Source organism: Podarcis melisellensis (assembly GCF_964234715.1).
Source record: "Podarcis melisellensis genome assembly, chromosome: 2".
NCBI classification, from domain to species: Eukaryota; Metazoa; Chordata; class Lepidosauria; order Squamata; family Lacertidae; genus Podarcis; species Podarcis melisellensis.
The window spans coordinates 119,912,616-119,932,644 of NC_138529.1; the positions used below are offsets into that span (position 1 = coordinate 119,912,616).

A 20,029-nucleotide genomic window follows, 5' to 3' on the forward strand; every position below is an offset into this window, starting at 1 on the left:
AGAGGCTCCCAGACCTGAAATAATAGCCGTTTCCCTGATATATACAAACCTTTGGAGTGATGGTGACATTCGTCTGCATATAATTACTTACACTAGAAGCTTCGGTGAGGGGGTCTGGGAAAAGTTGTATGGCCATTGTTTATAAATGTTTCTTGGAGATATAATCCCATTAATGAAGAATTCACCAGGCCGGTAGAAATTGAATGCTTCATTTTCCCCCTTGATCATATTCAAGGAGCATGTTGCCTTCAGTTCCCCGCATACTTCACGGGGCATTAGCAGCAGCAGCAGCAGCAGGAATATCATTCTGCCACTGCGGTTGCTTTTACCTCCAGAGACAGCTAAGCAGAAGAAGCGAAAAACTCTTGCAAGACCAAAGCTGGTGTGGTTTCGCCAATATGCATGCTGTTCAGCTATGGCTTCAGAGCCATTAAACCCCAGACAGGAATATATCCCTCTTCCCCTACGGGAAATCTTGACTCAATCTGTCTCTGACACTTTCCCAAAAAACCACAGCGCAGCAAATAACCACTTGCTTCTATTCTTTCTGATGCTTTGGGAAGTTGCAGAAACACCTTTGGCAAGAACAAATCACTATGATTTGGATAATTATAAGGCAAAGAAGTTTCATCTCTGCAATATTCTGGAGTCTCTTGGTGACTTGAGGGGCAGACGCAGAGCTGGAGAGAAACATATTTGCAAAAAGTCACAGATGTGGCTCCAAAGTTTGAGGTATGATCCAGCACGCCTCTTAGTTGTCTCTTAGCAAAGTTTAGGCCAAACTCCACACACACGCCCAACAGACACATAGACTCACTGAAGACTCACTGGAGAGCCAGTGGTTAAGAGCAGTAGACTCGTAATCTGGGGAACCGGGTTCGCATCTCCGCTCCTCCACATGCAGCTGCTGGGTGACCTTGGGCCAGTCACACTTCTCTATTTTTTTAAATAGATTTTTATTGAATTTTCCATAACATCTCTGTTCATACCACATATCACATCACATATTTTAACTTATTGAACTTCCCTCAACTCCTCTAACAATCATACATAATTAATTTTCTATCCTCGCATTCCTTAATTGTAGTATCGCCTATCAATAAAATATTTTATACTCATTTACATTCTTGCAATATTCCTTTTTTTCCCCCACAAAGCTTCTTTAAAGCACACTAGCGTTGTATGTTCCTCACATATAGTTTTCAAATATTCTCTGAATTTTCCCCTAAAAACTTATGGTCTCTTTGAAGTCTGATTTTCCCAGTTAATTTGTCCAGTTCTGCATAGTCTATTAGTTTTGTTCTCCAATCTTCCAAAGTCGGTAATTCTTCTTGTTTCCATTTTTGGGCCAACAGTACTCTCGCTGCTGTTATTGCGTACTGAAAAAGCTTACAGTCTCTCTTATTTATTTGATTTTTGGTTATTCCCAGTAAGAAGGCTTCTGGTTTCTTTACAAAGCTATATTTCAGCATTTTCTTTAACTCATTATATATCATTTCCCAGAACCCCTTCACTTTCTTACACTCCCACCACTCTGGTTTCTCTTCAGATCGTATAAATCTTTCGCCTTTTACAGTCACACTTCTCTGAAGTCTCTCAGCCCTACTCACCTCACAGACTGCTTGTTGTGGGGGAGGAAGGGAAAGGAGAATGTTAGCCGCTTTGAGACTCCTTAGGGTAGTGATAAAGTGGGATATCAAATCCAAACTCTTTTTCTCTTCTTCATCTTCTTCATCATCATAGAATTAGAATTGGAAGGCATCCGGAGGGTCATCTAGTGCAATTCCCACATTCCTTCAGGTCCTAGTCTCCAGGGCAGGTGAAAGCAAGCTCGCTCCATCTTCCATGGGACAACCCTTAGATATGCCTATCACATCTCTCTTTTTTTTTTTTAAATAATCTTTATTAAAGTTTCAAGAAAGTTACAAAAGTAGAAAAAGAAAAAATACAAAATACAGAAAAATAAAAACAATTAAAAACAAATCGATCTTTCCATGTCTTGTCTTTCATTTACTTGTTTCCCTGACCTCCTCACACCTCCCTTTTTTGTATTCTAGTTCAATTAGTTGTTTCAGCAAATCCTTTCCATTTTTGCTTTTATCTTAATAATTTATCTTAATATATTGTAGCTTTACACTCTCACCTGTTAACAATCCATTTTTACATACCCCTTTGTAACATTACTGCTAAAAGCACATAACTTCATTCCAGCATCCTTCTAACATTCCTTAATTTTACGGTGTTTCTGTAGATAGTCTTTAAATTTCTTCCAATCTTCTTCTACCGGCTCTTCTCCCTGGTCTCGGATTCTGCCAGTCATTTCCGCCAGTTCTATGTACTCCATCACCTTCATCTGCCATTCTTGCCGGGTGGGTAGATCTTGTGTCTTCCAATACTTTGCGATAAGTATTCTTGCTGCTGTTGTGGCATACATAAAGAAAGTTCTATCCTTCTTTAACACCAATTGGCCGACCATGCACAGGAGAAAGGCCTCTGGTTTCTTCAGGAAGGTATATTTAAATACCTTTTTCATTTCATTATAGATCATCTCCCAGAAAGCCTTAATCCTTGGGCACGTCCACCAAAGGTGAAAGAATGTACCTTCATTTTCTTTACATTTCCAGCATTTATTATCGGGCAAATGATAGATTTTTGCAAGCTTGACTGGGGTCATGTACCACCTGTATATCATTTTCATAATATTCTCTCTTAAGGCATTACATGCCGTAAATTTCATACCTGTGCACATCTCCTCTCACTGTCCTCTTCTCCAGGCTAAACAGAGCCAACTCTCTAAACCATTTATCATAAGGCTTCCAGACCCTTGATCATCTTGGTTGCCCTCCACTGCACATGTTCCAGCTTGTCAATATCCTTCTTAAATTGTGGCACCCAGAAGTAGACACAGTATTCCAAGGCAGAATAGAATAATGCTCTTGCTTCCCTTGTTCTGGGCCCTGTACGTCTGATGATGTAACCTAGAATAATGTTAGCTTTTCCACTGCTGCATCATACTGCATAAGCTTGTGGTCTACTAAGACTCCTAGATCCTTTACACATGTATTACTGGCAAGCCATGTGTCCCCCCCATCTTAAAGTTGTGCAGCTGGTTCATCCTGCCTAAATTTCGAACCTGACATTTGCATGCCAAGGCCCCGTGACCAAGTCACTCCTTATGTATTGAGTCACCTGATAAGACATTAGCATACAGATTTTGGGTTCAAAGAGGTCACAACTTTATCGGATACAGATGTAAAAGGTTTGGCATAGGCATTGGGTGAAGACATTTAACTAAAACCAGCCCATCTTCTAGGGAGCGTATCTAAGGGTAACTGACACCATGGGAAGGGGGGACTATGACCTACATCAAATAGGGGTACCCCTTGAGGGTTCCCTTTGAAGGAGTGCTATGGCATCCCGACAGAAGCAACTCCTTGCAGATCCCTTTAACAGGTTTCCCTCAACTAAGGAGGGGCAGGCAGAGGCTACAAGCTCCTCTCCAGCTAAGACTAAGGCTTACCCAATACCTAACCTAACAAAGTTATGACCATTGCTATGAAGTGTCAGTATATGGAAACATCACCGCTGCAGACAGCCAGTTTGTTGACATCACATGATGCGCTTATCTGTGGGAAAGAAGAATTTCCCAGGACATTCACAGGCTGGATAAGTCTTTGTGAAGAGTGTAACTTGAAACCCTCTGACTGCGCATGTTCAGGAAGTTTGTCTGACTTGCTGGAAGAACTGAACTGAAAGGACGTGTTTTTCTCTAGTGTTGTAATGTCAGAAATAAACATAATGTAAATAGATTTCTGACTAATTTTTCTTTCCCCTGCGGAAGCAGGAGGGAGGGTTTGTGCATTTTACCCAAGCTTGGGAAAATGTCGCCTATCAAAATCTCCCTGGACTGTCTGGATATCAGCCAGAGGAGGTTACCGGTATGCAAGCTCCAAGGACAGTGAGAGGGGCCAGCCTCTATGGAGGGGGCTTGCAAACAAACATGAAGTAGATGAAAACCAAGTGGTCGGTGCCAATTTGCCAAGTGGAAAATTCCTGCTTGGTCCTGAAGACAGGGGCCTAAAAAGTCCATAGCAAGGTCTTAGCAAGAAAGAAAAAAACATATGAAAAAAGAATTGGAGGGTGGGATATACGACGGAAAAGCAGAGATTCCTGAAGCAAGAGACTGATCTGTCATTAATCAAAAACTATAGGGCAATTTCATTATTAAGTAAGAATTATAAATTATTCACAAACATATTAGCTAATAGAATGAAAGGAATATTGTTAGATATAATAACTCATGACCAAGCAGTATTTCTTCCAGGTCATCAGATGAAAGATAAGGAGCATAATTGATGTCACAGAGTACGTGGAGGGAGGAAATTAAAAACAAGCAGCCTTGATGTTTATTGACACTGAAAATAATATTTCTTGGTCATTTATGCATAAGGTTTTAGAAGAGATGAATTTCGGGGAAAGATTCAGAAGAGGAATAGATGCAATTTATTCAAAGCAACAAGCAAGATTAATTGTGAATAGTGTTATTACTGAGAAATGCAAAATTTTGAAAGAGGCAAGACAAGAATGCCCCTTGTTACCATTATTGTTTATCGTAGCATTAGAGGTTATTGTGAGAAATATAAGAGCAGAAGAAACCATCAGAAGAATAAAAGTAGGAAATGAAGCATATAAATTTAAAGCATTCGCAGATAGCCTTGTGATAACAGTTGAAGACCCTATAAACTCATTACCAAAACTATTAGGAAAAAATACCAGAATTTGGACAAGTATCAGGTTTTAAATTGAATAAAAATAAGACTAAGCTTTCAGTGAAGAATGTTTCAGAGCAAGATAAAAAGGAGATACAGCGGAAGAGGTAAGTATGTATAAAAAAAGTTAAATATTTGGGAGTATGGTTGACAGTCAAGAATATTAATATATTTAAAAATAATTATGAAAAATTATGGAAATAAATAACAAGGAATTTAGAAATTTGGGGAAGGATGAGTTTGTCATTATTAGGTAGAATTTCAGTAATTAAGATGAACGTATTGCCAAAAATGTTATTTTTATTTCAGTCAATCTCAGTGGTAAGCAGTGTGAGTTGTTTCAAAGAATGGCAAAAAGACATTAGAAGATTTATCTGGAGAGGGGGAAAACCCAAGAATTAAACACAAATTATTAATGGATGTTAAAGATAGAAGAGGTTTCTCTCTATCGGATTTAAGATTATATTATAAAGCATCATGCGTTTGCTGAATCTGGGATTGGATAAATTTAACAAATGCTGATTTGTTAGATTTGGAAGGTCATGATAATGGAGTTGGTTGGCATGGGTATCTTGTCGGAAATCAAGCCTTTATCAGGAGAAACTGGCAACACTCCCAGGAACCCGGCATGATTCCCTGTTGACCTCCCTGGCTGCATTCCCCAGCAAGATCCAGGCTAGGTCTCGATCGGTGATTCTTCTCAAACGTGGGAAGAACACACTCCCTTTTTCCTGCCCCCCCGGCAGGGAAAAGAGATAGACAGAAACGTATTTACATGCTTTTATTTCTGTCTTTGCAGCGTTACAAAAAACATGACTGCTCTCTTCAAACTCCAGCAGTGTAGTGACAAACACTTCCTGCACTTCCTGGACAGGAACAAACGGAAGAGCTCATATTACACTCTGAGCAAATTCCGGTGCTTCGCACTGTGAATTGACTGTCCCTCTGTTTCCCACGGGCAGTCCCAACATTCCCATCATGTTTACTTTTCAAGCTAGGACTTTGCAGCAGCATTGCTTCAATATGGTATCATAAGGCAAAAGTTCACAAAGGATTCTATAATCATATAAAAAGAAACACGATTCTTAAAGTCTGGGAGAAATACAAAGATCTGTTAGAACAGAAAACACCATGGTGGCTTTCCCCATTAGAAGCAAGATCTTTGAAAACAGTGAATATGAGGACGAGCTGACCGACATATAGAGAGCTGTTAACAGAAACAGACCACCAATTAAAATTAAAAGATTTTGAAGAAGTTAGAGAAAAAGTAATAGGGTGGTTGCAATATTTTCAATTAAATAAAACTTTTAAAAATGATAAAAAGAAATTATTTAGTTATGAAGTGTCAAGATTTCAGAGGGAAATGGTAGAAGGTAGGACAAAATTGCTGTCAAAAATGTACAATCTGCTCTTGGAGTGGGACACCAAAGAAGAACAGGTCAAATGTGTTATGATAAAATGGGTGAAAGATGTGGGACATAATATACTAATGATGGATTGGGAAAGGCTTTGGAAGTCAAATATGAAATTTACTGCATGTACTCTACTGAAAGAGAACTATATGAAAATGATGTATCGGTGGTATCTAACCCTGGTTAAATTAGCAAAAATATATAGAACAAGATCTAATAAGTGTTGGAAATGTAGATAAACAGAGGATACATTTTATCATATGTGGTGGGTAATTTTCTTTGTGGTTGTCATTGTTTATTTTTGCTATTTTTGTTGAAAAAATAATAAAAATATTTTTTAAATGAAAGAAAAAAACAAATGAAAAAGGAATCGGAGGGTGGGAGATAGGAGGAGAAAACCAAGGTGTGCTGGGCATGTGCTGGGCGTGTGATGTGTGATGGTCCCCCTTAATTTATTCCCCTTGGGCAGACCCAAGTGATGTGCATTGGCTGGTTGGGCCTGTCCCTTAGGGAATCCCCATTGGCCAATCCACAGGCAGGCTTGCAGTCCTCCCCAGCCAGCCACTGGATCACTAACGTGGGGCTGTGGCCAGACTCCAATGCCGTTTAACCGTTTAAGGTAAGCAGACTTGTCCCTATTGAAATTATGATTTTTTTTGTTTGGGCTTGGTTTTCCAATCTCATTTGATTATCCTAAATCCTAATTCTGTCCACCTTTGGCAGCATTAGTTACCCTTCCCAGTTTGGATTCATCTGCAAATTGGATTAGTATCATTTCAATTCATTCATCCAAGTCATTCATAAAGATTTTGAAATAAATAAATTAAAAATCTTGAAAAGGATAAAAAATTTCTTTAAAAGAATCAAGTTCTTAAAAGTTTTTTTTCCTAAAAAAAAGTATTTCAAAGAATCCTTCTGAAAAAAATAAAAAAATTGTCCAGTAGCACCTTAGAGACCAATTAAGTTTGTTCCGGGTATAAGCTTTTGTGTGCATGCACACTGCTTCAGATACTCTGAAACTGAAGTCACCAGACCCTTATATAGTGAGAGTGTGGGGAGAGGTATTTCTCAGAAGGGTAGTGGGATTGCGTGATTGGCTAATATATTTTTTTTAATAGATATTTATTGGATTTTTTAGAAAAGAAATACAATACAATAAAAATAAACAGTGTTGCTTTGTTTTTACAAAATTTCATAACATCCTTAGACTTCCTCACGTCTCCCGCTCCCACTTGCATCATTAATAAATTTTTGTCAAGCAAATTATCATCTTATTTCCAAATTTATAACCACTTATTTAAATACAATAAAAAGATTCTCCTACAAATTTTGTTTCTCTTAATCTCTCTTATCATCAAATTCTGATCTATTTTAGTGATGGCCAATTATTTGTGACCAAGCATCCTTCTTAACATTCCACTAAATCACAATGTTTTTGTAGATAAATCTTGAATTTCTTCCAATCTTCTTCAATCCTTTCTTCTCCCAGGTCTCGGATTCTGCCAGTCATCTCCGCCAATTGCATATAGTCCATCAGTTGCATCTGCCATTCTTCCAGTGTGGGTAGATCTTGAGTTTTCCAGTTCTTAGCGAGTAGTATCCTTGCTGCTGTTGTTGCATACATGAAAAATGTTCTATCTTTCTTTAACACCTTCTGGTCGACAATGCCCAGAAGAAAGGCCTCTGGTTTCTTGGTGAAGGTATACTTAAGTACCTTTTTCAGCTCATTATATAACATTTCCCAGAAGACTTTCACTTTAGGGCAGGTCCACCAGACGTGAAAGAATGTTCCTTCATTTTCTTTACATTTCCAACATTTATTATCAGACAAATGGTATATTTTGGCAAGTTTAACTGGGGTCATGTACCATCTGTATATCATTTTCATTACATTTTCTTTCAAAGCATTACATGCAGTAAAGCTCAACCCAGTGGTCCATAACCTTTCCCAGTCCTCAAACATAATGTTATGCCCAATGTCCTGTGCCCATTTTATCATAGCCGACTTAACCATTTCGTCTTGTGTATTCCATTTCAACAGCAAGTTATACATTCTTGAAAGTACCTTAGTCTTAGGTTCTAACAATTCTGTTTCCAACTTCGATTTCTCCACCTGGAACCCTAACTTCTTGTCACTTTTAAAAATTTCTTTAATCTGAGCGTAGTGTAACCAGTCTCGCACTTTATCCTTCATTTTCTCCATACTCTGCAATTTCCAATTATCTCCGTCTTTTTCTAACAGTTCCCAATATTTTGGCCAGTAGGCTTCCATATTGGGTCTTTTCCAGGCCTTAGCTTCCAAAGGTGAGAGCCACCTTGGAGTTTTATTTTCCAGTAGGGATTGCGTGATTGGCTAATAGGTATGGTAAACCTTGTATCCAAGATTGAGGGGGACCACCACGCATCACACGGGTGTGATATCACATAGGTGCAAAGCCGTTTCGTCAGGAGGAGACCAAGGATGGAGCCCAGCAGCTTTAATGCCGGCGGCTCCTCTTGTCTCCTGCTCTGGAGGAACCGGCCACTGAAACCGAGCCACACTCGGCTCCACACTCAGCCTCCTACATCCCCCTCAACACTGAGGGGCCCTGCCCTATGTCAACAGATATTGTGGGAGCCAAAACCAGCTTGGTCTCAAAGAATCAGTGTCCCTTGAGATTGGGTATCTTGACCATGAGACTAATAGTTACTTCTCATTCAAGCAAACGATAAAGTGCCAATATTGGTGTGCTGATTTCATGTTTGTTTGTTTTTGTAATCTTAACATAGAATCATAGAATCATAGAGTTGGAAGAGACCACAAGGGCCATCGAGTCCAACCCCCTGCCAAGCAGGAAACACCATCAGAGCACTCCTGACATATGGTTGTCAAGCCTCTGCTTAAAGACCTCCAAAGAAGGAGACTCCACCACACTCCTTGGCAGCAAATTCCACTGTTGAACAGCTCTTACTGTCAGGAAGTTCTTCCTAATGTTTAGGTGGAATCTTCTTTCTTGTAGTTTGGATCCATTGCTCCGTGTCTGCTTCTCTGGAGCAGCAGAAAACAACCTTTCTCCCTCCTCTATGTGACATCCTTTTATATATTTGAACATGGCTATCATATCACCCCTTAACCTCCTCTTCTCCAGGCTAAACATGCCCAGCTCCCTTAGCCGTTCCTCATAAGGCATCATTTCCAGGCCTTTGACCATTTTGGTTGCCCTCCTCTGGACACGTTCCAGTTTGTCAGTGTCCTTCTTGAACTGTGGTGCCCAGAACTGGACACAGTACTCCAGGTGAGGTCTGACCAGAGCAGAATACAATGGCACTATTACTTCCCTTGATCTAGATGCTATACTCCTATTGATGCAGCCCAGAATTGCATTGGCTTTTTTAGCTGCCGCGTCACACTGTTGGCTCATGTCAAGTTTGTGGTCAACCAAGACTCCTAGATCCTTTTCACATGTACTGCTCTCAAGCCAGGTGTCACCCATCTTGTATTTGTGCCTCTCATTTTTTTTGCCCAAGTGCAATACTTTACATTTCTCCCTGTTAAAATTCATCTTGTTTGTTTGGGCCCAGTTCTCTAATCTGTCAAGGTCGTTTTGAAGTGTGATCCTGTCCTCTGGGGTGTTAGCGACCCCTCCCAGTTTGGTGTCATCTGCAAATTTGATCAGGATGCCCTTGAGTCCATCATCCAAGTCGTTGATAAAGATGTTGAATAAGACCGGGCCCAAGACAGAACCCTGTGGCACCCCACTAGTCACTCTTCTTCAGGATGAAGAGGAACCATTGATGAGCACCCTTTGGGTTCGGTCAGTCAGCCAGTTACAAATCCACTGAGTGGTAGCATAGTCAAGATAACATGTATCTACTGTTTTCCCAAAATCTTTCACAGGAGGTTTTTGTGGATGGTAGATTTTTCTCCACTATAATGCAGCCCGCTTTTTCTAATCCCAACCTCGTTTTGTTGGATCATTGTTGAGTTTTTGTAAACAAGTTTTGCTCCACCCAAGCACCTGTGCAAGGAGCCACATAGAGCGTTTGTGATCCATTGGAGAGGCAATTCTTCCCCTTATCGTTGTGTAAATTATGGTGATTTAGTTCTCTAATCCTGCCAAAGCTCAAGGGACTTCCCTGAATATCACATCTGAGACCATTAGCAGAAACTGCCAGATTTGGGAGCAACGAGATGCAATTTCTTGCATCAAGCCTGAAAAAGGACGAGGTATAAATATGTTGCCCTCCACTGAGATCTTGGGTTGGGGGTTTCAAAATAGCAGGGATGCTGTCAGTGTGATATCACCCTCTTTGAATGAGAAGCCCTGGCGGGACTTCATCTATATTAGAAAAATCATTGATAGCAGGCAGCTTTGTTCAGTTTTGGCTTTTTTGAAGCAAACAGGCAAGAGGGAAGTGAGTGACAGCCTCAGGCATGCCCATCATAATACTACTTCTGCTCTACAACGTCTATGGGCAGCTGAAGGGAAAATGTCCCTTGAATTTAGTGAGAGATAGATATGATCCCTGGGACTATTATAGAGCAGGAGACCATTTCATAGGTGGGATTATCCCCACACTAAGTGGAATATCTCAACCAGGCTCTTCCTCCCAGGATCCTTTTATCCACATATCTCCGTAAGTAAATTATGCAGGGATGAGTTTAATGGTAGGAAACCATAAATCTAATGCTTTAAACCTCATTAAAAGAGATGGTGGGTATTTCCTTCCATGGATCCCTGCTAAATCCCAGTCTCTTCATATGTCTCTGTTTTGCAATGTGATTCTGGAAGGGAGCAATATGAACCCTCCAGCTATTTTCACCATCTTATTTTGAATAGCACACTGTGATAACAGATTAAAGCTTTTACCTGACCCATAAGTTTGGACCCTGATGTATGTCTCCAAATCCCCTGGATCAATGCCTTATTTCCTTTTGCCTTGCTGTTTATTGGTTTTAAGTTGCATTTTCAATTTTATTATTGTATCATGACATAGTATGAAAAGTCTTTCTTGTAAGGTTGTACAATCCTAGAAGGTGGCATGGCTGTTATTGTCATGACAGACACTGTCACTTCTGAATATACCACTACATTACTGGATAGACACATTGGATAGTCTTGCCTTTGTGGTGAGGATTGTCCCAACATTTTGATGTGGGTTGGCTATTAAAAACCTGTTTATGACTGAATGTATCACCCTAAAACTAAATTTGTGTTGCTTTAAAATTCCCTTCATGTTGCAGAGTGGGGAAAGTTACATGTGTTGTTACATGTGTTGAGGGTGATGATACAGAATATATGATATCTTGCAGAAGTAAAGACATAGATTTACTCCACAATCTGGCCTTCCTGCTCGCCATCCACGAGATCAACCAGAATCCCAGGCTCTTACCCAACATCACCCTGGGCTACAATATCTTTGAGAACTATCACAATGCAAGAATCACATACGACGCCATGGTAGAGCTGCTCTACACCGGTCATGCAAGTATTCCAAACTACAGGTGTGGAAGGCAGGATAACCTGCTGGCTGTCCTAGAAGGTGCTGATTCTGAAATCGCTGTCCATATTTCAAACATGTTGGGCATCTACAAAATCCCACAGGTGTGAAATGGGGTGCACTTTAATTTCACTTTGCTTTGAATGGCCTTTTTCTCTGTCTGGGGGACAAAGTTACTGTCAGTCTCGAGCTTTATTTGTCCTTTCAACAGCCTTCTTTCTTTCTAAATCCTTCTAGGTTACAGGGTGTTGAATTTCACTCCAGTCCACACAGAATGAATACAACAGAGAGTCTATTGACATAATATTAGTATGACTAGGGTTTGGTTACCAAGTGTAGCCCAAGGCTGCAAGTGAATCCAACTTACCTGGGGCTAATTCCCAAGAAATTCTATGTCTTGCTTCTTAGCAGACCTGGTTAGGATTGTGACTGGAACAATTTCTCTCTGTGTGTGTGTGTGTGTGTGTGTGTGTGTGTATGATATGGAAATTCTGTGATATGGGGATGAGACGTGCATACAAAGGGATTCAATGGAAGCCAAGCAAAACACTTTTTTTTCTGTTCCCATCCAGGTTAGTTATGGTTTTGTCTCCCATGACATCAGTGATAAAACTCAGTTCCCTTTTTTCTACCGGATGCTCCCCAAAGATGACCACCAATACACAGCTATCGTCAAATTGCTCCTGCATTTCAGATGGACGTGGATTGGTCTCTTTGCTCCAGAGAATGACAATGGAGAAAGGTTCATGAGGTCCTTGACCCCTATGCTCACCTTGAATGGGATTTGTGCTGCCTTCTCATACAGAATCCCAGAAATGACTCGGTATGAAGTGAAAATTCAGGTTGATTCATTTCTCACATGGAGACAAGTCAATGTATTTCTTCACTATGCAGAGACTCGTTCTTTCTTCAGCGGAATATTCTTTATGAATCAAATACTCACATTGTGGCTACAGTCCACTGAGGGGAAAGTCTGGATCACAACAGCTTTGTGGGACATCACCCCAACACTGTCTGACCGGAGGTTACATTTCCAGCACTGCCAATGGTTTTTTTCCTTCATAATTCAGACAGAGGTTGCCCTAAAACACGGCAATTTTGACTTCAAACGCTTAGTTCCTTATTGGAAGGAAGTGTTTGATTGTTTCTTTTCAAAGCACTTGTTTTCTGCAAAAGAACGTCTCAGGTGTGAACAAAAGGGGGAATTGCCCCTGGATATCCTCTTGCAGAGTCTTTCTCCAGACAACTACAACATCTATAGCAGTGCGTATGCTGTGGCACATGCCTTAAATGCTGCTTACTCATTCAGATCTAAGCAGGTGGCAATGATGGGTGGAGGAGACGGGCAGAGGCTTCAGAGGCTACAGCCATGGCAGGTATTCCTTTTTCCATCCCTGATAGCTCCACTGAAATATACATATTATATGCATGAAGATACCAGTCTCCACAGTGCCTCCTTCCAAGGGAAAACAAACCCTGGATCCAAATTGAGACCCCTAGATCTTGAACTCCGGAAGCAGGTTTTGTCGTGAGCCAGTGTGGTGTAGTGGTGAAGAGAGGTAGATTTGTAATCTGGGGAACCGGGTTCGTGTCTCCGCTCCTCCACATGCAGCTGCTGGGTGACCTTGGGCTTGTCACACTTCTTTGAAGTCTCTCAGCCCCACTCACCTCACAGAGTGTTTGTTGCGGGGGAGGAAGGGAAAGGAGAATGTCAGCCACTTTGAGACTCCTTCGGGTAGTGATAAAGCAGGATATCAAATCCAAACACTTCTTCTCCTTCTTCTTCTTCTGTGTGTGTATATTCAGATGTAATTAGGTGTCATTCTGAATCAATATAGTGGGCTGAGTCTTTCAAAACTGCACTGATATTTGGAATTCCTGAGCAGTGCTGGGAATGAGGCTACTAGTACCTTCTCTAATGGGGTTATGTATCAAGTCTCCTTCCTGGAGGAAGATTAGAAAAAATGAGAGACCTGCACAGGGAGCCTCAGAACTTAATTCCATCAGAATTTTTCCACTTTGAGACTCCTTCAGCTAGTGATAAAGCAGGATATCAAATCCAAACTACTCCTCCTCCTCCACCTCTTCTTCTTCTTCTGTGTGTATATGCAGATGTAATTTGGTGTCATTCTGAATCAATATAGTGGGCTGAGGCTTTCAAAATTGCACTGGTATTTGGAATTCCTGAGCAGTGCTGGGAATTAGGCTACTAGTTGTTGTTGTTGTTGTTGTTTAGTTGTTTAGTCGTGTCTGACTCTTCGTAACTCCATGGACCAGAGCATGCCAGGCACTCCTGTCTTCCATGGCCTCCTGCAGTTTGGTCAAACTCGTGCTCATGCTACAAGTACCTTCTCTAATGGGGTTATGTATCAAGTCTCCTTCCAGAAGGAAGATTAAAAAAAATGAGAGACCTGCACAGGGAGCCTCAGAACTTAAGTTCCATCAGAATTTTTCCACAACTCTATGTCAATACCCAATACCTTCTCATAGCCTATCAGATTTTTAAATATATATATCTTTTTAGTTCTGAGGCAAAGTTTGTTTTTAAAGGAATGAATAAGGGAATTCACATTGCTGAATATAAAGCTTTAACTGTATTTAAGTTGTCTTCACATTCTGCTGAGCAAGATGGGAATGTAAGGATCAATAACTCCTCTTTCCATAACACATTTAAAATTAGACGTCAACTTGCTTTCCAAGAAAAAAATCTTCACAAAGCAAAAATCACCATCACTTGGGCATCTTTGAGTCTACTGTTTTTCAAGCTCCAGGACAATGACATAGGTATCTCCCCAGCCAAGCGAAGACTCAGGGGGTCCATTTCCTGCCCCCAGATTGAACTCCTGATGTGAAGGAATCCTGCCTGTGCTGTGGTTCCTCTGTTCTCTGTGTTGCCTGGATTAAGAAGGGAAATTTATCCCCAAATGGGCAGCACTGAAATAACCTTCTTTTTCTCTGTGTGCCATTTTAGTTCCACCCTTTTCTAAGCAACTTTGAGTGTTACAATACTTCAATGGATGGCGTGTATTTGAACAAAGGTGGGGAACTTGCAGCCAGCCTTGATATTTTGACCTGGATTGTGTGGCCCAACACTTCAGTGGCTTCAGTGAAAATTGGGAGTCTAGAGCATCAGCCATCCCGAGAAACATGGTTCCGCATTGACAGGGATGCCATTGTGCAGCTCAAGGGATTTACCCAGGTGTGGAAAGCCATGGATGGAAAATTTATCAGTATTGATTCCTATGCAAGACCTCTCACACATTGCAATGTTTTTAAGCATATACATATATCAGCAAAATAGGAAACTATTTGAATATAAGACATAAATAAAAGGACATGTATATAGTTACAGATAGGTAGCCGTGTTGGTCTGCCATAGTCAAAACAAAAAAATTTCCTTCCAGTAGCACCTTAAAGACCAACTAAGTTAGTTCTTGGTATGAGCTTTCGTGTGCATGCACACTTCTTCAGATACACTGAAACAGAAGTTACCAGACCCTTCTATATAGTGAGAAGGTGGGGAGGGGTATTACTCAGAAGGGTGGTAGGAATGGGTGATTGGCAGATAGCTGTGATGAGCTTGTTGAATTTCAGAAATAGACTGAAAAGAGAAGCTGCTGAATTGAAACTTATTACCAAACTTAAAACCATGGAGAGACCTGGTCTGAACAAAGACATTGGATTCTTATCTCATTATACATGACAAAGCCATTTTTCACCTTCTCACCCCTTGCTTTTTCCTGTAAGACCTATTGCAGTCGTTAAGAGTCGTCAACAGGCTCATCACAGCTATCTGCCAATCACCCATTCCCACCACCCTTCTGAGTAATACCCCTCCCCACCTTCTCACTATATAGAAGGGTCTGGTGACTTCTGTTTCAGTGTATCTGAAGAAGTGTGCATGCACACGAAAGCTCATACCAAGAACTAACTTAGTTGGTCTTTAAGGTGCTACTGGAAGGACATGTATATGTGTTTATAGATATGTACATTTAGTCTTGAGAATATAGCATGTGCACATCTTTATAGTTGGATAGGTGTTTTTATGTTTCTAGACAATGTCCTGATCTGTTGTTAAACGGTGGTATATAAACACTTCATAAAGTAAAGGAAATGAGGGCAAGTTGAGGGGGGGGGAGGAAAACCATGCACTCTAGTAATTTGTTGGGTAGTAAAAGAGAGGTCATTTAGGGTTACCATATTGTGATGGGGGGGAAAGAGGACAGCCACAGCCACAGCCACAGCCGCTGCCAGCCCAAGCCTAGTAAAGATATATAAAAGAATGTCACATATATGTCACATATATGTCACATGTGATATATAAAAGGATGTCACATAGAGGAGGGAGAAAGGTTGTTTTCTGCTGCTCCAGAGAAGCGGACACGGAGCAATGGATCCAAACTACAAGAAAGACGATTCCACCTAAACATTAGGAAGAACTTCCTGACAGTAAGAGCTGTTTGACAGTGGAATTTGCTGCCAAGGAGTGTGGTGGAGTCTCCTTCTTTGGAGGTCTTTAAGCAGAGGCTGGACAACCATATGTCAGGAGTGCTCTGATGGTGTTTCCTGCTTGGCAGGGGGTTGGACTCGGTGGCCCTTGTGGTCTCTTCCAACTCTATGATTCTATGATTCTATGAAAGAGGCACACACGTGTGGGCGCACTGCCACGACCACACACCTCTTCTCCTGGCTTGGGGTGGCAGTGGCTGAGGCATGCAGAGCAGCCCAAACCCAAGCCCAAACTGCCCAAGGCTGAACCCAAGCCCAAGTTGATGCCAGTCTGAGCAGAAACATGGCCCCAGCTCTTACCTGATCTTCACTGCAACAGCCTCGCTCTGATACTGCACTTCGATTTCCAGAGCACATCGCCCTCCCAAGCATGTGCAAATAATAATAATAATAATAATAATAATAATAATAATAATAATAATAATAGTCTTATAAAACCCCAAACATGCACATTTCATGTAAAATGCACATCGGCCCCCCCAAACGAGGACATGTCTGGGAATCCCAGACCTATGGCAACACTAAGTAATTAATAAGATATGACAAGAGGCAGAAATCAGTTTAGAAAATTTATTCACTAAGGAAACATGGAAAACTGATGAATGCAGCTTCTGAAAGATTACTGGCCATTCTGAGAACAAGACAGGCAAACCTAAGAAACCACTTCTAGAGCTTACTGATACACTTCTAAGCCTTTTCCTTCTCTTTATGGTTAGACCTTGCCACAATCACAGTGCACCAAAAGCTGTCACCCAGGATATGTCAAGGTGATTCAGGAAGGAAAGTCATTGTGCTGCTATGCTTGTGCACCATGTGTGGAAGGGACCTTCTCCACTCGGGAAGGTAAGGAATGCCAGGGAGAAAGGAAGCCCTTTCAGGAGAGCACAGACATAATTTGGGGTATGTTTGTTTAATTTCCAGAAATGGGTAAGTGTGATCCTACATTATTTCTGGAGATTAGAAAAACAAATGCTAACTTCACGATTAATGAGCTGGGTGGATGATCCTGGGGGAGGAGGTGGGCATGAAAACCAATGTGTGACATGACAGTTGGTGGCACGTCTCACCAGCCATAAGAGTCTGATCCAAAAGGTGGATCTTCCGTAGAAGTAAACACAGGGAGGCTGAAATCCCAATGCGCACCTTGGAGTCTCATTTGCATTATTTGGAAAATTCTATGCTTTGGGTCTAAGCTGCCACCCAGAATGATGTTCCAAGCAATGTCTAGATCAATATTATAGATGGAACAGAGATACCATGACAGTGATCTCTCTTGCTCATTGCAGATGCAGAGCATTGCAACAAATGTCCAGAAGATGAGCATCCGAGCAAGGACCAAGATCAATGTGTCCCCAAAATTATCAGCTTCCTAGCCTATGAAGATACTTTGGGGGTCCTCTTGACTTCCATGGCACTCTTATTGTCTGTAACCACAGTCTTTGTGATAGGAATCTTCATTAAATTCCTGGAAACTCCTATTGTCAAAGCCAACAATCGGGACCTCTCCTACATACTCCTCGTCTCTCTCTTGCTCTCCTTTTCGTCCTCCTTCCTCTTCATTGGGTGGCCAAGTAAATTAACCTGCCTTCTCCGACAAACGGCCTTCAGCACCATCTTCTCAGTTGCTGTGTCTTCTATATTGGCTAAAACCATCACTGTGGTGCTGGCCTTCATGGCCACAAAACCCGGGAACAAGGTGAGGAGATGGCTGGGGAAGAGTCTGGCCAACTCCATTGTCATTTCCTGTTCTGGTGTTCAAGTTGTCATCTGCACCATCTGGCTGGGCATGTCTCCCCCTTTCCCGGAGTCTGACATGCAGTCTCAGCCTGGAGAGATCATCCTGCAATGCAACGAAGGGTCTGTTGCCATGTTTTATGGTGCCCTGGGCTACATGGGCTTCCTGGCTGCCATCTGTTTCACGGTGGCTTTCCTAGCCAGGAAGCTGCCTGGGGCCTTCAATGAAGCCAAGCTGATCACCTTCAGCATGCTGGTCTTCTGCAGTGTTTGGGTGTCCTTTGTTCCCACTTACCTGAGCACCAAAGGGAAGTATATGGTAGCTGTGCAGGTCTTCTCTATCTTGGCCTCCAGTGCTGGGCTTCTGGGCTGCATCTTTCTTCCCAAGTGCTACATAATCATATTGAGGCCTGATCTGAATACAAAGGGGCATCTCACGACAAAAGCTAAAGATTGCATCTGACTGAAAATATTATTTTATAGCTGAACGGCAGTGCAGCAGTAATGGAACTGCAGTACTTCTCATTCAAATGTAGCTTCACACATGGTAAATCCCATTTATTTATTTATTTATTTATTTATTTATTTATTTATTTATTTAATTTCATAAAATTTACGCTCCACTTTGTGGTAGGGAAAAAAACCTCAAAGCAGTTTCCAAAAGGATAAAGCAATAAAATTATCCTTTCATGTAACAAACGACAAAACCACAATAGAATAAACTAAGACAAATTAAAACTCTTACAAGCTTTATAAACACCTGAGTAGGCCTGTCAGAATAAGAATGTTGGCAACAATAAAAATCAATGCATAATAACTCACCACTAGTCACAGAGCCTTTGTACTTCATGTTTTAGAAGTGCTGGTTTATTGCCTTGTCATCCATCAAACTGGCCATTGGCAACTGCTGGTCTTTCCTCCTTGGCTACGGTTGTTTCTGTACAGGGCAGGCTCACCGAGTTGGGTCTAACGGGGGGGGGGGGGCAGGCCTGTCGCACTGAAAGAAAGAAGCAGCCAACAATTCTCAAGCCTCTTACATGTGAATCACAAGATACTCCCACTGGCAGCAGCTATTGGTCTGTCTCTCAACTCCCCTCCTAATTCACCTCTTCTCAGATGTTCCGCCTGGCCATGGGCAAAAGGAAAAAGGAGGGGTGGGGGGAGATAGTCAGGGAGGCCCTGTCACTCTCTCAACACTCCCCAGCCCAACCCCTGCCAATTCTCCCCGCCACATTTCACTCTCCCACACACTCGTGGCTAGATTTCAAGCATCCAAACCAAAGTCACTCCTGAAATGCCACAGCATTGAAACACAGCAGAAACCTCCCCGCGCCAGTTGCACTGGGCAGTCCTCTTCTTTCTTTCACACTCTCTCTGCCTCCACTTTAAAATAATAATAATAATATAATAATAATTTATTATTTATACCCCGCCCATCTGACTGGGTTTCCCCAGCCACTCTCGACGGCTTCCAACCAAATATTAAAAACACAAAACACCTTCCACAGGGAAGGCGCCACCACCTAGAAGGCCCTCTGCCTGGTTCCCTGTAACCTCACTTCTCGCAGTGAGGGAACCGCCAGAAGGCCCTCGGCACTGGTCCTCAGTGACCGGGCTGAACGATGGGGGTGGAGACGCTTCTTCAGTTGTACAGGACCAAGGCCGTTTAGGACTTTAAAGGTCAGCACCAACACTTTGAATTGTGCTCAGAAACATACTGGGAGCCAATGCAGATGTCTCAGGTGTTATATGGTCTCAGCAGCCACTCCCAGTCACCAGTCTAGCTGCTGCATTCTGGATTAATTGCAGTTTCCAAGTCACATTCAAAGGTAGCCCCACGTAGACTGCATTGCAGTAGTCCAAGCGGGAGATAACTAGAGCATGCACCACTCTGGCAGGACAGTCTGTGGGCAGGTAGGGTCTCAGCCTGCGTACCAGATGGAGCTGGTAGACAGCTGCCCTGGACACAGAATTAACCTGTTCCTCCATGGACAGCTGTAAGTCCAAAATGACTCCCTGGCTGTGCACCTGGTTCTTCAGGGGCACAGTTACCCCATTCAGCATTAGGGAGTCCTCCGCACCAGCCCACCCCCTGTCCCCCAATCAATCAATCAAAACTTTATT

General features: G+C 41.9%; 2 protein-coding genes across 2 annotated transcripts in view; one reads left to right on the plus strand and one right to left on the minus strand.

Moving 5' to 3' along the window:
- The window catches only part of LOC309363258 (vomeronasal type-2 receptor 26-like), a gene marked incomplete at its 3' end in the record, with an annotated part of 55,052 nt that overhangs the window by 6,265 nt on the left and 28,758 nt on the right, over positions 1-20,029 (minus strand). The gene's annotated exons all lie outside the window — the stretch shown is intronic.
- Positions 10,596-18,368, plus strand: LOC309361405 (vomeronasal type-2 receptor 26-like; the record flags this gene model as incomplete). The annotated part of the gene is made up of 6 exons (XM_081896302.1): positions 10,596-10,798; positions 11,475-11,766; positions 12,235-13,038; positions 14,634-14,861; positions 16,888-17,014; positions 17,458-18,368. 6 exons carry the CDS (start codon positions 10,596-10,598, stop codon positions 18,366-18,368), a joined length of 2,565 nt encoding a protein of 854 aa, XP_081752428.1.